Genomic DNA, 27,506 nt, shown 5'->3' on the forward strand with positions numbered 1-27,506 from the left:
GGGAAAGTAATTGCCTGTCAGATTTGAGGAGGGTGGACTTTTCAGGCCAGAGACAGGACATGGGTGAACGGTCTACAGCAAGGTAGGAAAGATAAAGGGACAGTGAGAAAGTAAGCATTGGAGGAGGGAACAGTGTGAGCTGGGTTGTAGTAAGAGAGTAGCGAGGTGAGGAGGGGGCAAGGTGATGGAGTGTTTTAAATCCAATGGTGAGGAGTTTTTGGTTGAAGCAGAGGTGGACGGGCAACCACTGGAGTTCTTTAAGGTATGGGGTGCAATGTTCTGAACGTTTTTGTAGAAAAATGACCTGGGCAGCAGAGTGACATATGGATTGGAATGAGGAGATGAAGGAGACCAGGAGGTCAGCAAGGCAGCTGACCTCCAGCCATTCTCTGACTCCTGCTCTAAACATTTTGGGGACAAAGCTGCTTGTATTACCCCCATGGTGCCAAGTCCTTGAAGACAATCACCCCCACGAATTGGGTACCACTGGCTTTCATGCTTAGTCACTAATTCATTCCTTTTCCGATGGCCTTTTTTTTCTATTTGTAATCTATCTCCACAAATACTCATTTGTGAAATGGGAGGAAAGTGATTTTTGTCAAATCCTAGAATCTAAGAGCTAGTGGGGGACCTCATCCAGTCCCGGGTTCCCACGTGGTACAAATTAACCAGGACAGATGGGAGACAGTCCTATTGTGCTAATCAGACTCCATAACTTCCCTCAGGAACCTATTTTACTCACTGACAGTGAGTCAACATCCTTGTGACTACATGAATTCCGTTGGTTCCAAAGAGTCTTCCAGGAAGGCAGAAAACTTGTCCATCTCCTTCCTGAATAATACTGTTCTGGGTTTAAAAAAATTTAAGTCCCCTCAGCCTTCTCTTGAGATCCTCAACAGGCTGGAAGTGAAGATTACCTACCCATCCTTCTCGAGCCACGTATTCCTCTGCCTGCATTCTGTCATGCCTGACCAGCTCTTGCTGCAATGGGTGTTCCAGATATGCCCATCGTACACTATAGAGTAGAGCCAACTCCCCGGGAAAACAACAAAACCATGGGCTTTGTGGTTCTACTTTACCTGGTGATTCCAATTTCTGACTAAAAAGAAGTTGCTTCATTTCAAAATGGGCAATTCATTCATTCATTCAATCGTATTTATTGATCGCTTACTGTGTGCAGAGCACTGTACTAAGTGTTTGGGAAGTACAAGTTGGCAACATATAAAGACAGTCCCTACCCAACAGCGGGCTCACAGTCTAGAGGGGGGAGACAGACAACAAAACAAAACATATTAACAAAATAAAATAAATATAATAAATATGTACAAGTAAAATAAATAGAGTAATAAATACATACAAACATATATACATATATACAGGTGCTGCGGGGAGGGGAAGGAGGTAAGGCAGGGGGAATGGGGAGGGGGAGGAGGGGGAGAGGAAGGAGGGGGCTCAGTCTGGGAAGGCAATAGTTTGATCCTTTCAGAAGAATACCTTGGAAATAAATTCTGAACTAAGTCCTACGGGGGGATGTTCTATGGGGGTACAGTCCTTACCTTGGCTTGAGAACTGCATCTCAGGATTTGCCTCAGAGACCCCTATGCTGGGCCTGACCAGGTGTTTGGGCTCCAAAATGCCGAACCTAATTTTTCCCCTCCTTGCCCGGTCACCTCTACCCTCTTTTCTTAATTATTATTTTTGTTGGCACTTGGTAAGAGCTTACTATGTGCCAGGCTCTGTACTAAGTGCTGGAGTTGTTATAAGCTAAACAGATTGGACACAGCCCATGTTCCACATAAGGCTAAGAGTGTTATTCCCCATTTTACAGATGACAGAACTGAGGCACAGATTAGTGAAGTGACTTGTCCAAGGTCACACATCAGGCAAGTGGTAGAACTGGGATTAGAACCCATGTCTTTCTGACTCCCAGGCCTGTGGTAGGCCACCCTCTTCCCCTGGGATTCCAAAAGGCTCCAGAAAGGAGTCCAATATCTCTCTTCCTTCACTGGAAGATTGCTTCCTCAGTGTCTGTGGTAACCTGGCCAGGGTTTAAACAATCCTCAATCTTATGGCATTCTTCCTCAAAGTCTCATTTTATGCTGTCAAGTCATCTCCAACTCATGGCGACTCCATGGACATCTCTCCCAAAGCACCCCACTCTGCATCTGCAATATTTCTGGTAGAGTAACCGTAGAGTTTTCTTGGTAAAAATAAAGAAATGGCTTACCATTGCCTTCTTCCATGCAGTAAACTTGAGTCTCTGCCCTCGACTCTCTTCCATGCTGCTGCTGCCCAGCACAGGTGAGTTCTGACTTGTAGCAGATTGCCTTCCACTTGCTAACCACTGCCCAAATTAGGAATTGAATGGGTATTCCTCTGCTTGACTGTCTCTCTTGTAACCGAGACTGATAGAGTACTAGAAACTCTCCAGTTGTGACCCTGAGAGGGTTCCTCAAAGTACAGGAGCTTTCATATTTCAAAAACTCATAGAAAGCATCTGCATTTAACCCTCACCACATATTTATGAGAGAGACAAGGATCATTGACTCCTTTTTATAGGAAAGGAATCTGAGGTCAAGAGAGGTTAAGTGATGTTGCTGAGGTTTAATAAGCAGGTCATTGACAGTCGGGGCTAGAACCCAGGTCTCCTGACTTCATATCTGTGCTCTTCCCACTATGATAAGCTGGTCTAAACCTACCCTACATCCCCCAGACTGTAGATTTCATCCATGTTTATTTCCCTGCTCCTAGTGGAGATGAAACTGGGTCATTCCAATCACTCAACCAATACTCCTTTCCAGAGGAAAATGTCATGGTTTTTGCATCACCCCAATCTCCTGGCAATCTAATCTCTGACCTGAGCAGTCTATTTCCAGCTGAATCATGTCCTAAATCTATCCCTGTCATAATCTCTGTCAGCGCCCCACCCACCCCACCCTCCCAACCTGAGGATTCCACACTTGCCCACCTCCTTCCCATCTTAGCAGGGTCCTCTCAGTCTCAGTGCAAACTGGTGGATTTCTCTTCAGTGTTCTCTATGGAGGGTGGCTCCTATCTGCAAGCCCCACACCCATCAGTAGGAACCACAACCCACATCTCCCCTCCCCAGGTGGAACCCAGAGAAGCTGCTGGTGGGCAGTGCCTGGAGATGGCTCGATGTGGACAGGGAATGTGTCTGTTGTGTGCATTGTTACATTGTACTCTCCCAAGCACTTAATCCAGTGTTCTGCACACAGTAAGTGCTCAATAAAGACTGACTGTGGGGATGGATGAATCCATATGCAAAGCACTAAAGCTCACCTTGCTTTGCAGAAGGGAAACTACTTGGAGGAGCTGTCTCCTTAAAGCCCCCTCTTCACGACACCCCGGCCCTCCCTCTCCTTCTCCTCCATGTATCTTCCCTGAACAGACATTGCATCTTCTTTTTCTCCCACCTACCCTTTCAACCAGCCAGAAACCCTCATTCGGTACTCAAGACCCCTGACTCTGCCCAGAAACCCTGGGGAGGACCGGTGCGTTCCTCTTGGTCACAGGATGAGATAGGTGGAAACCGTTCCAGGTACCACATTTCTTCACTTACCTTGTCCAGGAAGCCTGCATGCCCAAAGTAGATGGGGCACCTGGCCACTGTCTGGCATAACCACACCAGCAAAAGCAGTAGCCACACCAACCAATGATGCTTCTCCTCCCAAGTGACCTCAGGTTCCCTGGGCACTTGAGAGAGGTTGGCTCAGATTGGAATTGCCATCAGGACCAGAGGGGTGGCAAAGAGCGGAAGGCCCTTGGGTTTCCTGATGAGGGACCTGAGACCAAACCCCCAAGGGCCGTATCTCCACTAACCCGAGAGACTGGGCTCCTCTGACTGAAAGTGATGGAAATGACTTTCTATCTTTCCCAGCTCTTAGTGCAGTGTTTGGTACATTAACAAGAGCTTAACAAGTACCTCAATTATTATTTCTTGGAAGACCTTCTCATGAGGCATATCCTCTGCCATTCCCCATATCTGAAATGTCCTCCCTTCTCTTCTTCCCCCATCCATGTCAATAAATCAATTAAGCCCTCACTATGTACCAGGCACTGTAATAAACCTTGCTGTAGATACAAACTAATCAGTTTGGACACAGTCCCTGTCCCACATGTGACTCACTGTTTTAAGTCCCATAATACAGATGATTACAGATTGATTGATGGATTAATTCATCTGTAAAATAGGAATTAAGACAGTGAGCCACAGGTGGGGCAGGAACTGTGTCCAAACTGATTAGCTTGTATTACTCCAGGGCTAGGTATAGTACCTGGAAATTAGTAAGCACTTAATAGATTGAAGTGACTCTACTAAGCTCTTGAGAGAGGAAGACAGAGTTGCGAGACAAATTGAGGGAGTCTGAATTAGAACCCAGGTCTCTCTGACTTCCAGACCCGTGCTCTATCCACTAGGCCTTTGCTTCTTTCAAACCTCTAGCTGGTCTTCCTCTTCCAGGAAGCCATCCCTGATTAACATCATTCCTGGGCTTCCCTCCCTGTCCCTCCATCCATCCCCAGCTTTTCTGTACCTCTAGTCTGAGGCTGGCAGAGAGTCTCTGCCAACCACAGGGTGCTTTTCCCTGACCCTCAGAGGTCAGTAATCTCTGGTGGAAGCAGGTGTGCTTTTCCACATTTCTCAGACCCACCTGTCAGTTGGCTTGTCTCCTTCCTGAAACCATTCTGCACATGCCTCTTCACACCTTCAAATACATCCAGTGGTTCTCCTCATTATATAGAAACTCCCTCCCTTCACCTTTAAGACACTCAGTCATCTCTCTCTCACCTACTTTACCTTGCTGCTCAACTACTACTATCCAGCACAAACACTTTAATTAAATGCCCACATACATACCATACCTTAGGCTCATCTGTCTCACCACTGACATCTTGCTCATATCTTCCTTCTGGCTTGGAGCCCCTTTCCCCTTCAGATCCACAAATCCCCTTTCTTTTTTTAAAAAAAGTTACGTGTTTAGCACTAGCTATGTGCCAAGCACTGTACTAAGCTCTGGAGTACATACAAGTTAATCATGTTGGACACAAGCCCTGTCCCTCTTAGGATCACAGTCTTAATCTGTATTTTGCAGATGAGGTACCTGAGGGACAGAGAAGTTAAGTGACTTGTCAAAAGCCATACAGCAGACAGGTGGTGGATCCAGGATTAGAACTCAGTTCTCCTGACTATCAGGCAGATGCATTTTCCATTAAGGCACACTGCTTCTCTTCATAGCCCTCCTAAAATCACATCTCCTCCAAGAAACTTTCCCTGACTTAACATTTCATTCCCCAATCTATTCTGATAATTATGGTATTTGTTATTCTCCCTGCTCTATTCTCCCTCCCCTCTGAGTCACTGATGCACTTGGGTCTCTACCCCTTAAATCCTTGGATACTCACCCCAGCCGTAGCCCCACAGCACTTACTTACACATCTTTATACTCTCACAGTTCCCCTAACTGTAATTATTTCCATGTCTGTCTCCCTAACTACATTGTAAGCTCCTGTAAGGCAGGAATCATGTTTGCCAACCCTATTGTATTATACTCTCCCAAGACTTTAGCACCATATTCTAAGTCCAGTAAGCATTCAATGAATACCATTAATTGAAAGATCGATTGGGCCTCAGTTTCCTCATCTGAAAAATGGGGATTCAAGTTCCATTCTAGATGCCCCCTTCAGACTGTGATCTCCATGTAGGACAGGGACTAGTTCACAAACTGAGAGCTCACCTCCTCCAGGAGGCCTTCCCAGACTGAGCCCCTTCCTTCCTCCCCGCCCTCCCCCTCCCCATCCCCCCCCACCTTACCTCCTTCCCCTCCCCACAGGACCTGTATATATGTATATATGCTTGTACATATTTATTACTCTTTATTTATTTATTTTATTTGTACACATTTATTCTATTTATTTTATTTTATTAATATGTTTTGTTTTGTTCTCTGTCTCCCCCTTATAGACTGTAAGCCCACTATTGGGTAGGGACCATCTCTATATGTTGCCAACTTGTACTTCCCAAGCGCTTAGTACATGCTCTGCACACAGGAAGTGCTCAATAAATACGATTGAATGAATGAATGAATGAAAAATGGCAAACTAGGAAGGGTTCCAGGCTGAGAGACCTTGAGAGGCCAGTCCACCCTAGTCTGGCTCCCACCTCCAGGTACCTGGGCATTTGCAATGCTTTGCATTTCCTTGGACAGAATCCAGTTCCTCCCAACTGGCCCAGCTCCTGTTCCAGAAAAAAAAAGCCACTGAAATAAAAATAATAATGACGATGGCATTTGTTAAGCACTTACTATGTGCCAAGCACTGTTCTAAGTGCTGGGGGGAACACAAGGTGGTCAGGTTGTCCCACGTCGGGCTCACAGTCTTAATCCCTATTTTCCAGATGAGGTAACTGAAGCTCAGTGGAAATAACTGAAATAACTGAAGAGAACATTCAATTGCACTAGAACAGACCCATTCCCTATACCTCAGATTCCTGTAAAAGATGAGAAGCAGCATGGAATAATAATGATGGTATTTGTTAAGCCCTTACTATATGTCAAGTACTGTTCTAACCACTGAGGTAGATACAAGGTAATCGGGTTGTCCCATGTGGGGCTCACTGTATTAATCCACGTTTTACAGATGAGGTAACTGAGGCCCAGAAAATTTAAGTGACTTGCCCAAAGCCAAACACCGGCCAGTGGTGGAGCCAGGATTAGGACCCACTATCTCTGACTCCCAAGCCCATGCTCTTTCCACTAAGCCATGCATTCAGCACCGGCCTGGGAGTCAGAAGGACATGGGTTCTAATCCCACTTCAGCCACTTGTCTGCTATTTGACCTTGGGAAAGTTACTTCACTTCTCTGGGCCTCAGTTACCTCATCTGTAAAACAGGAATTGAGACTATGTGCCCCATGTGGGAAAAGGACTACATCCAACCTGATTAACTTGTATCTACCTCAGTTCTTAGAACAATGCTTGGCATATAGGAAGTGCTTAACAAATATCATAATTATTTAATCATCATTATTATTCTACTTAGGGTTGGTACCTCCAGGAGCTGTTTCCCTTTCAGTCTCCTTGTCTCACGGAAGGTGCCCAATGGGGTGAGAAGAGAGAGGTGGGGAGGATGAGTTGAGGAAAACCTGCTGGAGGAGCTGGGGTTTGTGGCTGTGGAGAAAGGGACCAGGCTTCCATGACAGTAAAGTGAGCCTTAGTTTTGGGGAGTGATGTGATTGGGTAAATTGGCAGAGAGAGGGAGGCAGGACTGGTAGGTGGCTGGAGAGACAGGTGTTAGTCAATCAATAACTAAGAAGCCTTGTGGAAGGAGCAGTTTGGGGGTGGAGGTCCAGCCAAGTGGATGATCATTTGTTGACCACTACCCCCCCAGGATGAGCACCTGGTTGGGGGAGGGATAGTGACCACATCTGCCTGTCTGTGGCCAGAGAGGAACTTTCAGCCAGCCATGGGAGATGGGAAAGGGTCATGGGTGTGACTCCTATTGTATCATTCCTGCTTATTCATTAACTATCAAAATGGAGAAGCACCATGGCTTAGTGGCAAGAGCCCGGGCTTGGGAGTCTAAGGACTTGGGTTCCAATCCCACCTCCCCCACTTGTCCACTGTGTGACCTTGGGCAAGCCACTTAACTTCTCTATATCTCATTTACCTCATCAGCAAAATGAGGATTAAGATTGTGAGCCCCATGTGGGACAACCTGATTACCTTGTATCTACCCCAACACTTACAACAGTGCTTGGCACGTAGTAAGCATTTAAGAAATACCATCGTCATCATCATCAGAATGTTACCTAGATTGAGTCCCTGTCTCTCCCCAGCAACCCTGCCTCTTCCCAGCAACCCTGGCATCCCCAGCCCCTGCCCCTCCCCAGCACTGGCCTCTTCCCCTGCACCCCTGGGGCCCTCAACTCTTACTCTCTCCCTTTGTACCCATGGCACCCCCCAACCACTGCCACCATCCTGGCTCCTGACCCTCCCAGCATTCCTGACCCTGGCCTATACCCAACCTCTCACCTTGCCACCTCACTCCTTCCCTGGCTGCACCTCTTCTAGACTGCAGGCTTGCTGTGGGCAGGGAATACATCCCTGTTTCTGATTGTATTGTCCTCTCCCCATTGCACATGGTAACTGCTCTGTAAATACAATTGACTGACTGACTGTGAGATGGAACCCTCTGGAATGACCAGAGACACTTCCCACCATGTTCAGGATGGGCAGTTCATCCCCAGCTGCTGCCCCTGCTCCTGCCCCATGGCCCCGAGTCTGCCCAGCCCTGCCAAACCCAACACTACCAGTCAGCTTGGGTTTGGGAGCAGGGGAATGCCTGAGGGTAGTCTAATAGTGTGGCAAGGGTCCCAGTGGATGGAAAGAGGGTTAGGAGGTACAGAGACAGAAGAGCCCGGAGGGAAGGTTGTTTGCAAGAATAAGGAAGTGCTGGTCTCATTCTCCCCATGCCCCACCATCCTGACTGAATGACTGACTGACTGAGAGAAGAGGCAGATGGAGACACCAGCTCTGTTGGAAGATGGGGCCAGAGATGTTGGCCAGAGTCCCTCTGATCAGGGAGCAAGCCCACGTGTCCACCATCACCGACTGGCCTGATTCTCAGTTTGGTTCTCTCAGGCCTCTAGCCCATCCTGAGAGTTGCCCAGAGGGGCTGGAAAAACCTCAGAGTCAAGTCTGTCTGACCAGTCAGTTTTCCTCACCCTATTTTCTCTCCCTACTGAATCACCCATGCAGTTCAGTCTGCACCTCCTAAGCACTTGGATACTCACCCCATCCCCACCCTCACAACAGCTAGGACATATCCTTCTTTTCAGTTTTTTTTTTAAGATATTCGTTAAGCATTTACTATGTGGCATGAACATTGTTCTAATCACTGGGGTAAATATAAGGTAATTAGGTTAGACACTGTCCCCGTCTCACAGTATGAGTAGGAGGGAACACTGGAGAACTGAGGCATAGAGAACTTAAGTGACTTGTCCAAGGTCACACAGAAAACAATGGGCAGAGCCAGGATTAGAATAATAATAACAATTGTTCTATTTGCTAAGCGCTTACTATGTTTCATGCACTGTACTTAGCACTGGGGTGAACATAAGCCAATAGGGTGGGGCACAGTCCCAGTCCAATGAGGGTCTCACAGTCTTAATCCTCATTTTACAGATGAGGTAACTGAGGTGCAGGTAAATTAAGTGTCTTGTCAAAGGACACACAGCAGGCAAGTGCCAGAGATGTTATTAGAATGCAGGTCCTCTGACTTACAGACCCGGGCTCTTTCCATTAAGCTAAACTGCTTCTCCTACCTGTGATTAATTTTATTTCCAGTCTCCTCTGGCTAGATCCTAAATTCCTTCATTCATTCATTCAATCGTATTTAATTATTCATTCATTCATATTTATTCATTCATTCATTTCATTCAATCGCATTTATTGAGCACTTACTGTGTGCAGAGCACTGTAGTAAGTGCTTGGAAAGTACAACTTGGCAACATATAGAGACGGTTCCTACCCAACAATGGGCTCACAGACTAGAAGGGGGAGACAGACAACAAAACAAAACATGTGGACAGGTGTCAAGTCAACAGAATAAATACAAATAAAGTTAGATGCACATCATTAACAAAATAAATAGAATAGCAAATATGTACAAGTGAAACAAATAGAGTAATAAATCTGGTGCTGTGGGGAGGGTAGGAGGTAGGGTGGGGGGGATGGGGAGGAGGAGAGGAAAAAGGGGGCTCAGTCTGGGAAGGCCTCCTGGAGAAGGTGAGCTCTCAGTAGGGCTTTTAAGGGAGGAAGAGAGCTAGCTTGGCAGATGTGTGGAGGGAGGGCATTCCAGGACAGGGGGAGGACATGGGCTGGGGGTCGACGGTGGGACAGGCAAGAATGAGGCACAGTGAGGTTAGGAGCAGAGGAGTGGAGGGTGCAGGCTGGGCTGGAGAAGGAGAGAAGGGAGGTGAGGTAGGAGGGGGTGAGGTGATGGAGAGCCTTGAAGCTGAGAGTGAAGAGTTTTTGCTTGATGTGGGGGTTGACTGGTAGCCACTGGAGATTTTTGAGGAGGGAAATAACATGCCCAGAGCATTTCTGCACAAAGATGATCCAGACAGCAGCATGAAGTATATATAGACTGAAGAAGGGAGAGACAGGAGGATGGGAGATCAGAGAGGAGGCTGATGCAGTAATCCAGTTGGGATAGGATGACAGATTGAACCAGCAGGGTAGCAGTTTGGATGGAGAGGAAAGGGCGAATCTTGGTGATGTTGCAGAGGTGAGGCTGGCAGGTTTTGGTGACGATTGAATGTGAGGGGTGAACGAGAGAGTAGAGTCCAGGATGACACCAAGGTGGTAGGCTTGTGAGATAGGAAGGATGGTAGTGCCATCTACAGTGATGGAAAAGTCAGGGAGCATGCAGGGTTTGGGAGAGAAGTTGAGGAGTATGTGGTGGTCCACAATGTCAAAGGCAGCTGAGAGGTCAAGGGGGATTAGGTTAGAGTAGGAGCCGTTGGATTTGGCAAGCAGGAGGTCATTGGTGACCTTTGAGAGGGCAGTTTCTGTGGAATGTAGGGGACAGAAGCCAGATTGGAGGGGGTTGAGGAGAGAGTTGGCATTGAGAAATTCGAGGCAGCGGGTGTAGACTACTCATTCAAGGAGTTTGGAAAGGAATGATAGGAGGGAGATAGGGTGATAACTAGAAGGGGAGGTGGGGTCAAGAGAGGGGTTTTTTAGGATGGGGGAGACGTGGGCATGTCTGAAGGCAGAGGGGAAGGAACAAGTGGAGAGTGAGCAGTTGAAGATGGAAGTTAAGGAGGGGAGGAGGGACGGGCCGAGATTTTCATAAGATGAGAGGGAATGGGGTCAGAAGCTCAGGTGGCTGGAGTGGCACTTGAGATGAGGGAGGAGATCTCATCTGAGGATATTGCTGGAAAGGATGGAAGAGTAGCAGAGAGGGTTGAGAGCAGGGGGGTTAGAGAAGGGGGAGGAGTGACTTTGGGGAGCTCAGACCTGATGGAGTTAATTTTACTAATGAAGTAGGAGGCCAGATCGTTGGGGGTGAGGGAAGGAGGAGGGGGAGGAACAGGGGGCCTGAGAAGGAAGTTAAATATGCGGAAGACCTGATGGGGATGACGGGCATGTGTGTCATTAAGGGAGGAGAAATAGTTTTGTCTGGCAGAAGAGAAGGCAGAGTTAAGGCCGGAAAGGATAAACTTGCAGTGAACGAGGTTGGCTTGGTGTTCAGACTTTCACCAGCAGCGTTCAGCAGCTTGAGCATAAGAGCGAAGGAGGCTGACAGTGGCAGTGATCCAGGGCTGTGGGTTAGTGGTACGAGAGTGGCAAAGGGAAAGGGGAGCAAGCGAGTTGAGCTGAGTAGAGAGGGTAGAGTTGAGAACAGTAATCTCATCATCAAGACTGGGTAGAGAGGAAAGGGAGACGAGATGGGGTGTGATATGCTCAGAAAGATGGATGGGGTCGAGAGAGCGGAGGTCTCTGTAAGGTAGTAATATAGATTTACAGGGGAGAGGAGAGTAAGTGAGGAGGCAGGTGAGAAGGTTATGATCAGAGAGGGATTTCAGAGTTGGTGAGGGTGGAGATAGTGCAGTGGTAGGAGATGATGAGGTCAAGGGTGTGACCAAGTTGGTGAGTGGGCGAGGTGGGGTGGAGCAGGAGGTTGGCAGTGTCGAGGAGAGATAGAAGGCGCATGGCAGAGAAGTCACCAGGGACATCCATGTGGATGTTGAAGTCTCCGCGGATCAGAGTGGGCATGGAAAATGAGAGAAGGAAGGTGAGAAAGGGGTCAAAATCGTTAAAGAAGGTGTAGGTGGGGCCGGGGGGGGAGGGGTGGTAGATGACAGCTACAAGAATCTGGAGGGGGCGATAGAGGCGAATACTGTGGGCTTCAAAGGAGGGGAAGGAAAGGGAAGGTGGAGTTTCAAGCAGAAACTCCTCACCCTGGGCTTCAAGGCTGTCCATCACCTTGCCCCCTCCTACCTCACCTCCCTTCTCTCCTTCTACAGCCCAGCCCGCACCCTCCACTCCTCTGCCACTAATCTCCTCACCGTGCCTCGCTCTTGCCTGTCCCGCCGTCGACCCCCGGCCCACGTCATCCCCCTGGCCTGGAATGCCCTCCCTCCCCACATCCGCCAAGCTAGCTCTCTTCCTCCCTTCAAGGCCCTACTGAGAGCTCACCTCCTCCAGGAGGCCTTCCCAGACTGAGCTCCCTCTTTCCTCTCCCCCTCCTTCCCCTCTCCATCCCCCCTACCTTACCTCCTTCCCTTCCCCACAGCACCTGTATATATGTGCATATGTTTGTACGTATTTATTACTCTATTTATTTATTTATTTTACTTGTACATATCTAGTCTATTTATTTTATTTTGTTAAAATGTTTTGTTTTGTTCTCTGTCTCCCCCTTCTAGACTGTGAGCCCACTGTTGGGTAGGGACCATCTCTCTATGTTGCCAACTTGTACTTCCCAAGTGCTTAGTACAGTGCTCTGCACACAGTAAGTGCTCAATAAACGCAATCGATTGATTGATTGGGAGGACGGGTAATGCAAAAGTGATATTGGGGACCGAGAAGGAAACTGACAACTCCTCCTTTTCCAGTGAGTCTGGGGGAGTGGGAGAAGAAAAGGCCTCCACTGGAGACAGCAGCAGAAGAGACCATGTCATCCAGAGACAGCTATGTTTCAGTTAGCGCGAGGAGGAGGAGAGAGAGCTGGAAAGGAATAAATCCAGGATGAAAAGGAGGTTACCTATCATGGAGCGGGGGTTCCAAAGGCCACACTTAGCAGCAGCTGTGCAGGGAGAGGAGGGAAGGGGAAGGGTGCAAGGGGAGGGGAGGGTTTGGATTGGGGTGAGTTGGCGGGGGCCTGGGTGGGAAGAGTGGGAAGAGTGGTGGCAATGAGAAAGGAGAACTGGGATGAGGTGGGGGCGGGGAGAAGGGGAGGGAGGGGGCTGGGAGGGAGGAGTTGAGGGTTGGCGCTGGTACAGAGGGATCCTGGGTAGGGGGTGGGGGGAGAAGGGAGGAAAAGAGCTGGGTGGGAGAGGGGAAGGGGGAGGTGAGGAATGGGAATGGCAGTTGGGAGCAGGGGAATTGATAGTTCATGGTGAGGTCAGCAAGGTAAATGACAGCACAGCGGGAGGTTAACAATTGAAATGCAGTAACAATAATGCAGTAGCAATGATATAAGTAGGTGGTGACATCACAGAGGGTAGTTAACAATTAACATGATATGGCAGTAATAAAATAAACCGATGAAGATATCACAGAAAGCAGATAACAATTACTTTGTGATAGCAAAAAGTAAGCAGATGATGACATCACAGACAGGAGTTACAATTAACATGTGATGGCAGTGAAATAAGCAAGTGATGACATTACCGAGTGACGTTAACAATTAACATTCGATGGGAATAATAAAATAATCAGATGATATCACAGAGAGCAGTTAACAATTAACATGCAGAAGTGACCATAAGATGGGCAGATGATGCTCAAAGCAGAAGGATGAATTGTCCATAGGTCAGTCATGAGAGATGCTGGGGTTGGGGTGGCACAGGACAGATAGGCACAGGAACCATAGGAAATGGGGAAGCAATTTAAAAAAACTGCAGTGGGGAGAGAAAGGAGAAAAAGACGTTAAAGAGGAAGGGGAGGTTGAAAGGGGAGAAGGTCGGTAGGTCTGTTTTATTTCAAGTGAAGTAAAAATATGGAACCTCTCTGATTTAATGCAGATATATTCATGTAGCTATATTAGCCAAGTATGATTTTCTAAGGTCACAATTCTGGGATAATTTGGATGAAAATAGAGTATCAATGACCCGGAGCTAAGAGACAGGAGTGGATGTCTAGGGTATCCACTGAAAAGAGCTTAATTTGAGGAAAGTGGAAATGTCTTAAAATCCAGAGTTGGAAATACCCCCGGAGAGACAGTCAAATCAAGCCTCTTGCTTCCAGGCAGGTGAGTGTATTGTATCCGTTCAATCAATCAATCAGTAGTATTTACTAAGTGCTTACTCTGTGCAGTAGGCATACAATGGAGAGTTCAAGTTAGAAGATGAGAGCTAGCCCTCAAAGGGTTTGCAGTCAAGTGGAGAAGACAGAGATTCAAATAGAGCACTGTTAAGGGAAGCAAAAAAAATTTAAAGAGACATAGGTAAATGTAATGGGGTTGGGGAGAGGGGGTGTTTACCCATGTGTTCAGCAGGGAGAACTCAAGGGCACAGGAGATGCGGAAGTGTTGAAGTGAGAGTAGGAGAGGAAATGGAGTGGGAAATTGATGAACCCTCCTCCTTTCCAGCTTAATGCCAGGGTCAATCAATCAGTAAGTGGTGTTTATTGAGAGCTTTATTATCTGTGTTCTCGGGGGACTGAACAAAGGAAATGGACTAAAATGACAACTTTGTGAATTTGGTTTAACAGTCTCCATCCCTGGATTTCATTCAAAAAACAACGGGGACTGAGCTCTTCCAGATGATCTAGGAATGGACTAGGTGACCCAAGGCCTCCAGCTCTAGACTTCAATCATTCAATGGCATTCACTGAGTGCTTACTGTGTGTAAAGCACTGTACTAAGAACGTTTTTTTGAATGGTATTTGTTTAGCGCTTACTAAATAGTGGAGTAGATACTATCTACTCAGTACAGTACAGTACAATCCTGATGCGTATCATGGGCGTAAAAAAATACCATAAAAATTAAGTCCTCAGCAGGAATATTGCTCAATCCCAGGTAGTATGCAAGATTGTATACTGGAAAGCAGGAATCATGTCTACTAATTCTCTTGAAATCTCCCAAGTGTTTAGCACAGTGCTCTGCACATCCTAACTGGTCAATAAATACCATTGATCAGTTGATTGATTGATTGGTCATCTTGCTAAAGGATAACCTAAGCAGCACTGACAGAGATTCCTCCCAGGTTTTTCCATTCCTGGTTGGGGAACAGCCAAGACTTCCTTCATAACATCCAGCTGCATCCTTTCTCAGTGAAATAACCACATTACCTCCCCTTGTCCTCCTGCTACACCTCAAAACCAGTTCAATAGACTTTCAAGACTTTAAGGGGAAGAGGAACTTGAGGACTTTCTCACGGATCCTTTTGGTCTTCACCCCATAGATGATGGGATTCACCATAGGGGGCACCAGGATGTAGATGTTGGCCACAAAGATGTGGATGTGGGGGGCAATGTGGTGCCCTAACCTGTGTGTGAGGAAGGAGAAGAAGGCCGGGGTGTAGGACACCAAGATCATACAGATCTGGGAGCCGCAGGTCCCCAGGGTCTCGAGCAGGGCATCCTTAGAGGGGAGGTGGAACATGGCCTGGAGGATGAGGATGTATGAACAGATGATCAGCAGGAAGTCCAAGCCTCCCGTGAGGAAGGCAACAGTAAGGCTGTAGGTCCGGATGACCCGGGTCTTAGCACAAGCCAGCTTGACTAGTGCCATAAACTCACAGTAGGTGTGGGCAATGATGTCGGTCCTACAGAAAGGAAGCCACCTGAGCAGAAAGGGGTGGGCACTGATTAGCAGGGTCCCACGGAGGAAGGAGGCCGACCCCACCCCCAAGATGACTGAGTGTGTCAGGATGGCTGTCTGGCACTGTCTGGCATAACCACACCAGCAAAAGCAGTAGCCACACCAACCATTTATGCTTCTCCTCCCAAGTGTCCTCAGGTTCCTTGGGCACTCAAGAGAAGTTGGCTCAGGTCGGAATTGCCATCAGTACCAGAGGGGTGGCAAGGAGCGGAAAGCCCTCGGGTTTTCTGTTGAGGGACCTGAGACCAAACCCCCAAGGGCCATATCTCCACTAACCCGAGAGACTGGGCTCCTCTGACTGAAAGTGCTGGAAACCGCTTTCTAACTACCCCAGCACTTAGTACAGTGCTTGGCACATTGTAAGTGCTTAACAAATAGCACAGTTATTATTTCTTGGAAGATCTTCTCATGAGGCATAGCCTCTGCCATTCCCCACATCTGCAATGCCCTCCTTTCTCTTCTTCCCCCATCCATGTCAATCAATTAAGCGCTTTTTATATGCCCAGCACTATACTAAACACTATGATAGCTATATTTGTACATATTTATTACTCTGTTTATTTTACTTGTACATATTTACTACACTATTTTTTTATTGATGATGTGCATATAGCTATAATTCTATTTATTCTGACAGTTATGACACCAGTCTACTTATTTTGTTTTGTTGTCTGTCTCCCCCTTCTAGACTGTGATCCCGTTGTTGGGTAAGGACCGTCTCTATATGTTGCCGACTTGTACTTCCCAAGTGCTCAGTACATTGCTCTGCACATAGTAAGTGCTCAGTAAATACAATTGAATGAATACAAACTAATCAGTTTGGACACAGTCCCTGTCCCACCTGTGGCTCACTGTCTTAATTCCCATTTTACAAATGATTACAAATTGATCGATTACTTCACCTGTAAAATGGGAATTAAAACGGTGAGCCACAGGTGGGACAGGAACTGTGTCCAAACTGACTACTTTGTATCTACTTTGTATCTTTGTAGAAGCAGCGTGGCTCAGTGGGAAAGAGCACGGGCTTTGGAGTCAGAGGTCATGGGTTCAAATCCCGGCTCCGCCAATTAGCTGTGTGACTTTGGGCAAGTCACTTAACTTCTCTGTGCCTCAGTAACCTCATCTGTAAAATGGGGATGAAGACTGTGAGCCCCCCGTGGGACAACCTGATCATCTTGTAACCTCTCCAGCGCTTAGAACAGTGCTTTGCACATAGTAAGTGCTTAATAAATGCTATTATATATTATTATATTACCCCAGGGCTTAGTATAATGCCTGGCACATAATAAGCACTTGATAGATTGAAATGCCTGTACTAAGCACCTGGGAGAGTATGAGTTGCAAGACACATTCCCTGCCCACAGTGAGCTTACAGCCTCTAGAGGGGGACAGACAATAACCTAAATAAATAATATATAATTTAAAGATATGTGCCTAAATGCTATGAGGTTGATGGTGGAGAGGATATAAAATGTCCAAAGGTTACATATCCGTGTAATTATGATAGTAATGATGGTATTTGTTAAGGCTTAACATGGGACAGGCACTGCTCTAAGCATTTGGATAGATACAAGCTAATCAGGTTAGACAAATTCCCTGTCCCACATGGAGCACACAGTCTTAATTCCCATTTTACAGATGAGATAACTGAGGTCCAGAGAAGTGAAGAGACTTGCCCAACATCACACTACAGATAAGTGAGGAAACTGGATTAGAACCCTGGTCTTTCTGACTCCCAGGCCTGTGCTCTATCCACTATTTATTATTTATTTATCGTCTTTATTTAGCGCTTACTATGTGCAGAGCACTGTACTAAGCGCTTGGGAAGTACAAATTGGCAACATATAGAGACAGTCCCTACCCAACAGTGGGCTCACAGTCTAAAAGGGGGAGACAGAAAACAAAACCAAACATACTAACAAAATAAAATAAATAGAATAGATATGTACAAGTAAAATAAAGAAATAAATAGAGTAATAAATATGTACAAACATATATACATATATACAGGTGCTGTGGGGAAGGGAAGGAGGTAAGATGGGGGGGATGGAGAGGGGGACGAGGGGGAGAGGAAGGAAGGGGCTCAGTCTGGGAAGGCCTCTTGGAGGAGGTGAGCTCTCAGCAGGGCCTTGAAGGGAGGAAGAGAGCTAGCTTGGTGGATGGGCAGAGGGAGGGCATTCCAGGCCCGGAGGATGACGTGGGCCGAGGGTTGTTGGCAGAACAGGCGAGAACGAGGTACGGTGAGGAGATTAGCGGCGGAGGAGCAGAGGGTGCAGGCTGGGCTGTAGAAGGAGAGAAGGGAGGTGAGGTAGGAGGGGTCGAGGTGATGGAGAGCCTTGAAGCCCAGGGTGAGGAGTTTCTGCCTGATGCACAGATTGATTGGTAGCCACTGGAGATTTTTGAGGAGGGGAGTAATATGCCCAGAGCATTTCTGGACAAAGATATTCCGGGCAGCAATCAATCAATCAATCAATCAATCGTATTTATTGAGCACTTACTATGTGCAGAGCACTGTACTAAGCGCTTGGGAAGTACAAATTGGCATCATATAGAGACAGTCCCTACCCAACAGTGGGCTCACAGTCTAAAAGGGGGAGACAGAGAACAGAACCAAACATACCAACAAAATTAAGTAGGATAGAAATGTACAAGTAAAATAAATAAATAAATAAATAGAGTAATAAATATGTACAACCATATATACATATATACAGGTGCTGTGGGGAAGGGAAGGAGGTAAGACGGGGGGATGGAGAGGGGGACGAGGGGGAGAGGAAAGAAGGGGCTCAGTTTGGGAAGGCCTCCTGGAGGAGGTGAGCTCTCAGCAGGGCCTTGAAGGGAGGAAGAGAGCTAGCTTGGCGGATGGGCAGAGGGAGGGCATTCCAGGCCCGGGGGATGACGTGGGCCGGGGGTCGACGGCGGGACAGGCGAGAGCGAGGTACAGTGAGGAGATTAGCGGTGGAGGAGCGGAGGGTGCAGGCTGGGCAGTAGAAGGAGAGAAGGGAGGTGAGGTAGGAGGGGGCGAGGTGATGGAGAGCCTTGAAGCCCAGGGTGAGGAGTTTCTGCCTGATGCGCAGATTGATCGGTAGCCATTGGAGGTTTTTGAGGAGGGGAGTAATATGTCCAGAGCGTTTCTGGACAAAGATAATCCGGGCAGCAGCATGAAGTAGGGATTGAAGTGGAGAGAGACACGAGGATGGGAGATCAGAGAGAAGGCTAGTGCAGTAGTCCAGACGGGATAGGATGAGAGCTTGAATTAGCAGGGTAGCGGTTTGGATGGAGAGGAAAGGGCGGATCTTGACAACGTTGCGGAGCTGAAACCGGCAGGTTTTGGTGACGGCTTGGATGTGAGGGGTGAATGAGAGAGCGGAGTCGAGGATGACACCAAGGTTGCGGGCTTGTGAGACGGGAAGGATGGTAGTGCCGTCAACAGAGATGGGAAAGTCAGGGAGGGGACAAGGTTTGGGAGCGAAGACAAGGAGCTCAGTCTTCGACATGTTGAGCTTTAGGTGGCGGGCGGACCTCCAGATGGAGATGTCCTGAAGGCAGGAGGAGATGCGAGCCTGGAGGGAGGGGGAGAGAGCAGGGGCAGAGATGTAGATCTGGGTGTCATCAGCGTATAGATGATAGTTGAAGCCGTGGGAGCGAATGAGGTCACCAAGGGAGTGAGTGTATATTGAGAACAGAAGGGGACCAAGCACTGAACCTTGGGGAACATGAAGCATGCAGCATGAAGTGGAGAGAGACACAAGGATGGGAGATCACTAGGCCTCTGCTTCTTTCAAAACTTTAGCAAGTCTTCCTCTTCCAGGAATCCAGCCCTGACTAATGTCATTCCTGGTCTTCCCTCCCTGTCCTTCCACCCAGCATTTCTGTATCTCTAGTCTGTTGGCCTGAGGCTGGCAGAGATTCAGGGTGCTTTTCCCTGACTCTCAGAAGTCAGTAATCTCTAGGGGAAGCAGGTGTGCTTTTCCACATTGCTTAGAGAAGCAGCATACCTTAGTGGAAAGAGCACCGGCTTGAGAGTTAGAGGTCATGGGTTCGAATCCCAGCTCCACCACTTGTCAGCTGTGTGATTTTGGGTAAATCACTTCACTTCTCTGGGCTGCAGTTACATCATCTGTGAAATGGGGTTGAAGATTGTGAGCCCCATGTGGGACAACCTGATTACCTTGTATCTACCCCAGCGCTTAGAACAGTGCTTAGTACATAGTAAGTCCTTAACAAATACCATCATTATTATCGTTACTATTACTAGAACCGCCTATCAGCTGGATTGTCTCCCTTCTGAACCCATTCTGCACATGTCTCTTCACACCTCCAAATCCTCCAGTGGTTCTCCTCATCAAACAGAACCTCCTTACCGTCAGCACTCAGTCAGCTCTCTCCCACCTACATTGCCTTGCTGCTCTCCTACTACTAATAATAATGGTATTACTATTGAGCACACACAATTTGTTCCTAAAATGCCCACATACTATACCTTAGGCTCATTCATGCATTCAATCATATTTATTGAATGCTTACTGTGCTCAGAGCACTGTACTAAGCGCTTGGGAAGCACCACTGACATCTTGCTCATATCCTCCTTCTGGCCTGGAACCCCTTCCGACTTCAGATCCACAAACCCCCTCCCTTCCTTTTTTTTTTAATGGTATGTGTTTAGCACCTCTGTACCAAGCACTGAACTAAGCTCTGGGGTAACACAAGTTAATCAAGTTGGATACAGGCCATATCCTGCACCTTGACTTTCCCGTCACTGTACATGGCACTACCATCCTTCCCAACTCACAAGCCTGCAATTTTGGTGTCATCCTCAATTCTGCTCTAAAGTTCACCCCACACATCCAATCCATCACCAAAACCTGCTGGTCTCACCTCCACAACATCACCAAGAGCCGCCCTCTCCTCTCCATACAAACCGCAATCTTGCTGGTTCAATATCTCATCCTATCCCAACTGGAGTTACTGCATCACCCTCCTCTCTGATCTTCCATCCTTCTGTCTCTCCCTGCCTCAGTCTATACTTTACTCTGCTGCCCAAATTATCTTTGTACAGAAACACTCTGGGTATGTCACTCGCCTCCTCAAAAATCTCCAGTGGTTGCCTGTCAACCTACAAATGAAGCAAAAACTCCTCATTCTTGGCTTCAGGGCTCTCCATCACCTTGTCCCCTCCTACCTCCCCTCCCTTCTCTCCTTCTGCAGCCCAGCCCGCACCCTCCGCTCCTCTGCCGCCGCTAACCTCCTCACTATGCCTCATTCTCACTTGTCCCACCGTCGACCCCCGGCCCTCGTCCTTCCCCTGGCCTGGAATGCCCACTTCCAAACATCTGCCAAACTAGCTCTCTTCCTTGCTTCAAAGCCCTACTGAGAGCTCACCTCCTTCAGGAGGACTTCCCAGACTGAGCCCCCTTTTTCCTCTCCTCTTCCCCATCCCTCCCTGCCCTAACTCCTTCCCCTCCCCACAGCACTTGTATATATTTGTACAGATTTATTACTCTATTTTACTTGTACATATTCACTGTTCTATTTATTTTGTTAATTATGTGCATATAGCTTTAATTCTATTTGTTCTGACAATTTTGACAACTGTCTACATGTTTTGTTTTGTTGTCTGTCTCCCCCTTCTAGACTGTGAGCCCATTGCTGGGTAGGGACCGTCTCTAATGTTGCCAATTTGTACTTCCCAAGCACTTAGTACAGTGCTCTGCACACAGTAAGCACTCAATAAATATGATTGAATGAATGAATCCCTCACAGGGATCACAGAGCACCTCATAGAGCATCGGCCAGGAAATCGGGAGGTTCTAATCCCACTTCTGCCACTTGTCTGCTATATGACCTTGGACAAGTCACTTCACTTCTCTGGGCCTCAGTTACCTCATCTGTAAAATGGGGATTCATTCAATCATATTTATTGAGCACTTACTGTAGGCAGAGCACTGTACTAAGTGCTTGGAGAGTACAATTCAGCAAGAAAGACAATCCCTGCCCACACCGGGCTTACAGTCTATGAGCCATTCATTTGGCCTTGTGATCTGAACTTGTAGAGTGACCCAGTGTTTAGGCATCCATTTCGGGATCCCCACCCCACCCCTAAGTGGCAGCGACAGGATTACAACTCAGTTCCCCTAATTTTGGAGGCGTGTGCTTTTTACCTCAGGTCGGGCTGCTGCAGGCCTTTTCCAGCACCACTCTAGGAGGAGCAGGGGCTCCCAAGGCCCCACATGGTGGTGTTTATGTGCCAAATGTCCCCGCTGGACCCCCCGGAAACGTGCCACCTCAGGGAGCCCAGTGCGCATGCACCGGCTGCAGAAGCCCCCGCAGGCCCAGGCCGGCCTGACCACTGCACACTTCCCACATGGAGTGGATGGAGACTGGAATACTGGGAAGCTATTTCACTCCCCACTGTGACTTCTCCAACCCCAGGCTTGCCTCCTTCTAGCTCCCTAAGGTTCCCTCAGCATCACGGCCCTATGTGCTGCTTTCCATGAGGGGATCAGTCGGGTCCCAAACCGGGGCAAGGCCCAGAGCCCTGATTCAAGACTATGAGCCACTTGTGGGACAAGGACTATATCCAACCTGATTAACTTGTATCTACCTTAGTGCTTAGAGCAATGCTTGGCAAATAGGAAAATCTTACCAAGTATCATAATTATTTAATCATTATTATTATTCTACTTAAGATTTGTACCTCTAGATGCTGTTTCTACTCCAGTCTCCTTGCCTCACTGAAGGTGCCCAGTGGGGTGAGAAGAGAGAGGTGGGGAGGAAAGCCTGCTGGAGGAGCTGGGGTTTGTGACTGTGGAGAGAGGGACCAGGCTTCCTTGACAGTAGTGAGCCATAGTTGTGGGGAGGGATGTGGTTGGGTAAATCGGCAGAGAGAGGGAGGCAGGACTGGCAGGTGACTGGAGAGACAGGTGGTTAGTCAATCATTAACTAAGGAGCTTGTGGGAGTAGCAGTTTGGGAGAGGAGGTCCAGCCAAGTAGGTGAGCATTGGTTGTCACTGCCCCAAAGATGAGCACCTGGTGGGGGAGGGATTGTGACCACATACACCTGCCTTTGGCCGGAGAGGAAGTTTCAGCCAGCCAGAGGACGTGGGGAAATAAAGAGGGCTGTGGGTGTGACTCCTGTTGTATCATTGTTGCTTATTCATTAACTATCAAAATAGAGAAGCAGCATGGCTTAGTGGCAAGAGCTCCAGCTTGGGAGTCAAAGAATGTGGGTTCTAATCCCATCTCCCCAACTTGAATGCTGTGTGTCCTTGGGCAGGCCACTTAACTTCTCTGTACCTCAGTTACCTCATCTGTAAAATGAGGATTAAGACTGTGAGCCCCATGTGGGACAACCTGATTGCCTTGTATCTACCCCAGCACTTAAAACAGTGCTTAGCACATAGTAAGCATATAAAAAAATACCATCATCATCATCAAAACGCTGCCCACATTGAGTCCCTGCCTCTCCCCAGCAACTCTGGCTCTCCTAATCACTGCCTTCCCTAAAGCATCCCCACTACCTGCCCCTTCCAGGCACCTGCCTCTTCCTCTGCACCCCTGGGACCCTCAACTCTTACTCTCTCCTTTTTCAAGCGTGGCACCCCCAACCACTGCCTATACCCCACCACACTGGCTCCTGACCCTCCCAGCATTCCTGACCCCGGCCTATCCCCAACCCCAGACCCTGCCCACCTCACTCCTTCCCTGGCTGCACATCCTCTAGACTGCAAGCTTGCTGTGGGCAGGTAATATGTCCCTGTTTCTGGTTGTACTGTACTCTCCCCGTTGCACACAGTAAGTGCTCTGTAAATACAATTGACTGACTGACCATGTGATGGAACCCTCTGGAATGACCAGAGACACTTCCTGCCATGTTCTGGATGGGCAGTTCATCCCCTGCCACTGCCCGTGCTCCTACCCCATGGCCCTCAATCTTCCCAGCCCTGCCAACTCCAACTCTGCCAGTCAGCCTGGGTTTGGGATCAGGGGAATGCCTGAGGGTAGTCTAATAGTGTGGCAAGGGTCCCAGTGGGTGGAAAGAAGGTTAGGAGGTACAGAGACAGAAGAGCCTGGAGGGAAGGTGGTTTGCAAGAAGAAAGACGTGCTGGTCTCATTCTCCCCACTCTCCACCATCCTCTCCACCCTCCATCTCTCCCCAGAGCCTCTGGTGTCTCTCTGAACCCAGAATTCGGCTTTAACCTCTCTGATCCACGAATAACCCTCCAGTGGAGGGAGAGAGGAAGAGCTGCCAGACACAGCTCAAGGGGCATGCAGATGGACTGAGAAGATCCAGGCTCTAGATTCAGTCTCTAGATTGTAAGCTCGCTGTGGGCAGGGAATGTGTCTGTTTATTGTTATATTGTAATAACAATAATGATGGTATCTGCTAAGCGCTTACTATGTGCCGAGCACTGTTCTAAGTGCTGGGGTAGATACAAGGTAATCAGGTTGTCCCACATAGGGCTCGCACTCTTAATCCTCATTTTACAGATGGGGTAACTGAGGTACAGAGAAGTTAAGTGACTTTCCCAAAGTCACACAGCTGCCAAGTGGCAGAGATGGGATTAAACACATGACCTCTGACTCCCAAGCCCATGTACTTTCCACTAAGCCAAGCTGTTACTTTCCCAAGTGCATAGGACAGTGCTCTGCACACAGGAATCACTCAAAAGGAACAGCTGACTGGCTGAAAGATTGACTGACTGACTGAAAGGAGGGGCAGATGGAGACACTAGCCCTGTTGGGCGATGGAGCCAGAGTCTCCCTGATTAGGGAGCAAGCCTATGTGTCCACCACCACTGACTGGCCTGATTCCCAGCTTGGTTCTCCCAGGCCTCTAGCCCATCCCGGGAGCTGCCAAGAGGGGCTGGAAAAACCTCAGAGTCAAGTCTGTCTGACCAATTAGTTCTCCCCACCCTATTCTCCCTCTGTATTGCATCACACATGCACTTGGGTCTGCACCTCCTAAGAACTTGGATACTCACCCCACCCCCACGCTCACAACAGTTAGGACGTATCCTATTTTTCAGTTGCTTTTTTAAGGTATTTGTTAAGCATTTACTATGTGGTAAACACTGTTCTAATCACTGGGGTAGATACAGGTTAATTAGGTTAGACACTGTTCCCATCACTCATGGGGCTCACAGTATAAGTAGGAGGGAACACAGGAGAACTGAAGCACAGAGAAGTTAAGTGAGTTACCTAAGGTCACACAACAAACAATTGGCAGAACCAGGATTAGAATAATGATACTTGTTCTAGTGCTTACTATGTTTCAGGCACTGTACTAAGCACTGGGGTGAACACAAGCCAATAGGGTGGGGCATAAGGCAAGACCTGGCTCATGAGGGACTCACAGTCTTAATTTCCATTTTACAGATGAGGTAACTGAGGCTCAAATAAATTAAGTGACTTGTCAAAGGACACACAGCAGGCAACTGCTGGAGATGGTATTAGAACGCAGGTCCTCTGACTTTCAGATCCGGGCTCTTTCCACTAAGCTAAGCTGTTTCTCCTACCTGTGACTGATTTTATTGTCAGTCTCCTCTGGCTAGATCCTAAGTTCCTTGAGGACAGGAATTGTGTATACCTACTCCATTGCATTACACCTTCCCAAGTGTTTAGTACAGTGCTCTGTACATAGTGAGTGCTAAGTGAATAGAACTGAGTTACTGACTGATTTGTTCATCGTATACAAACTCTGTCTTGTCCCGGAAGAGCGGCCCCTGAAGAGGGAACCAGCTTCCTCCTATCTTTAATTTATTTATATGTCTTTCTCTCTTAACTAGACTATAAAATCCTTGAGATACTGGATTGTGTCCTCTTTCTCTATTATGATCTCCCAAGCACTTAGGTCAGTGCTCTGAAGAAGGAAGGGTAAACACTTGGTAAATTCAAAACTCCTCTGTGCTGGGCAGCAGCGTCATGGGAGAGGGAGAGGGTCGAGGACAGAGACTCAGGTTTACTGGGCGGAAGGAGGCCATGGTAAACCACTTGCGCATTTGTACCCAGAAAACTCTATGGATACTCAACCAGAACAATTGCAGATAAAAGAGGGGCATTCTGGGAGAGATGTGTCCATGGCATCGCTTTGAGTCTGAGATGACAAGACATATGTCGTTGGTCGACTGATGGATCAATTGAGCTCCTCAACAAGAGAGCAGGGTACGGAGTTCCACCTCCCCTGGCCATGTTATCATCATTATTATTATTATTATTATATTTGTTAAGGTCTTTTCTGTGTCAAGTACTGTTGTAACCCCTGGGATCAATACAAGATTATCAAGTTATCCAGAGTCTCTGTCCCACATGGAGCTCACAGTCTAAGTAGGTGGGAGAATCAACACTGAATCCTCGTTTTGCAGATAAGGAACTTGAGACACTGAGAAGTATGTAACTGTACAAGGTCACACAGCAGGCAAGTGGCAGAACCAGGATCAAAATCCAGGTCCTCTGACTCCCAGGCCCATGCTCTTTCCACTAGACCACACTGCTCCTCATTCCATCGTACTCATTCATTCAATCATATTTACTGAGAATTTTACGTATGTGAAGTACTGTACTAAGTGTTTGGGAGAGTAAAATATATCGATTCATTTCTTCATTTACTCCAAAAATTTGCTGTTATCAAGTGCTTCTCTTTCTGCTCTTACTGTATGTGTACCAGGTGTGACTGCCTGTCTTTCCATTATACTGCAAGTTCTTGGAAGGCAGGAACTTCATCATTTACTTTTATTGGGCACTTCCAAACACCTGTTACAGGCAGTCCTCAGTTTACATTTAAAGCAACAGCAAACAATCTTTACAATGTTTCTAAATGTACAAACAGTTAAGCTTTACAACGCATCGGTTTCAACTTTATGTCACTCACGTACTGGACAGCATTAGCTCCATTTATTGCCTGCAGTACTATATGGGAGAAGTTGGGTTTGGAGCAGGGGGGGACAGAAAGGCACAGGAGCCCCAGAAAATGGGGAAACAATTTAAAAAACTGCAGTGGGGAGAGAAAGGAGAAAAAGAGGTTAAAGAGGACAGGGAGTTTGGAAGAGAAGAAGTTCGGTAGGTCCGTTTTATTTCAAGTGAAGTAAAAACATGGAACCTCTCTGATTGAACACAAATACATTCATGTAGCTATATTACCCAGGTATGATTTTCTAAGGTCACAATTTTGGAGTAATTTGGGTAAAAATAGAGTATCTGTGACCCAGAACTAAGAGACAAGAGTGGATGTCTAGGTTACCCACTGAAAAGAGCTTAATTGGAGGAAAGTAGAAATATCTTAAAATCTAGAGTTGGAAATCACCTCCGAGAGACTATCAAATCATGACTCCTGATTCCAGGCAGATGAGTGTATTGTATCCTTTCAATCGATCAATCAATCAGTAGTATTTACTAAGTGCTTATTCTGTGCAGTAGGCATACAATGGAGAGTTCATGTTAGAAGATGAGAGCTTGCCCTCAAAGAGTTTGCAGTAAAGTGGAGAAGACAGAGATTCAAATAGAGCACCGTTAAGGGAAGCAAAAAAATTTAAAGAGACATAGGTAAGTGTAATAGGTTGGGGAGAGGGGGTTGGGGCCTCTGGGCCTCAGTTCCCTCATCTGTAATATGGGGATTAAGACTGTGAGCCCCACGTGGGACAACCTGATCACCTTGTATCTTCCCCAGCGCTTTGAATATTGCTTTCCACATAGTAAGTGCTTAATAAATGCCATAATTATTGTTATTATTATTATTATTATTATTACTCACCTGTTCAGTGGGGAGAACTCAAGGGCACAGGTCATGCAGAAGTGTTGAAGTGAGAGTAGGAGAGGAAATGGTTTGGGGAATTGAGAGATGAACCCTCCTCCTTTCCATCTTACTGCCAGGGATAATCAATCAATAAGTGGTATTTATTGAGAGCTTTACTATGTGCAGAGTTGGTAGACATGATTCC

At 47.4% G+C, this 27,506-nt stretch overlaps 1 protein-coding gene and 1 non-coding gene across 2 annotated transcripts; both read right to left on the reverse strand.

The window, feature by feature from the left end:
* Positions 1–2,311: 2,311 nt before the first annotated feature.
* Positions 2,312–2,449, reverse strand: LOC119924616. The gene has a single exon (XR_005449320.1). It is a non-coding gene; the product is annotated as a small nucleolar RNA SNORA7 (small nucleolar RNA).
* A 12,635-nt stretch (positions 2,450–15,084) lies between these two features.
* LOC119943709 (putative olfactory receptor 52P1) lies at positions 15,085–27,354 on the reverse strand. Its single transcript, XM_038764848.1, has 2 exons — positions 27,320–27,354; positions 15,085–15,637 (listed from the first exon to the last, which is right to left on the reverse strand). Exons 1-2 carry the CDS (start codon positions 27,352–27,354, stop codon positions 15,085–15,087), a joined length of 588 nt encoding a protein of 195 aa, XP_038620776.1.
* Between the last annotated feature and the right edge of the window lie 152 nt (positions 27,355–27,506).

Source organism: Tachyglossus aculeatus, chromosome 2 (genome assembly GCF_015852505.1).
Source record: "Tachyglossus aculeatus isolate mTacAcu1 chromosome 2, mTacAcu1.pri, whole genome shotgun sequence".
NCBI classification, from domain to species: Eukaryota; Metazoa; Chordata; class Mammalia; order Monotremata; family Tachyglossidae; genus Tachyglossus; species Tachyglossus aculeatus.

Coding starts and splice junctions, on each gene's coding strand:
- LOC119943709 (XM_038764848.1), bottom strand. CDS start 27,354: ATGACCTGTGCCCTTGAGTTCTCCCCACTGAACAG. Junction 15,638..27,319: donor GAGTTCTCCCCACTGAACAG/GTGAGTAATAAT, acceptor TGGTTATGCCAG/ACAGTGCCAGACAGCCATCC.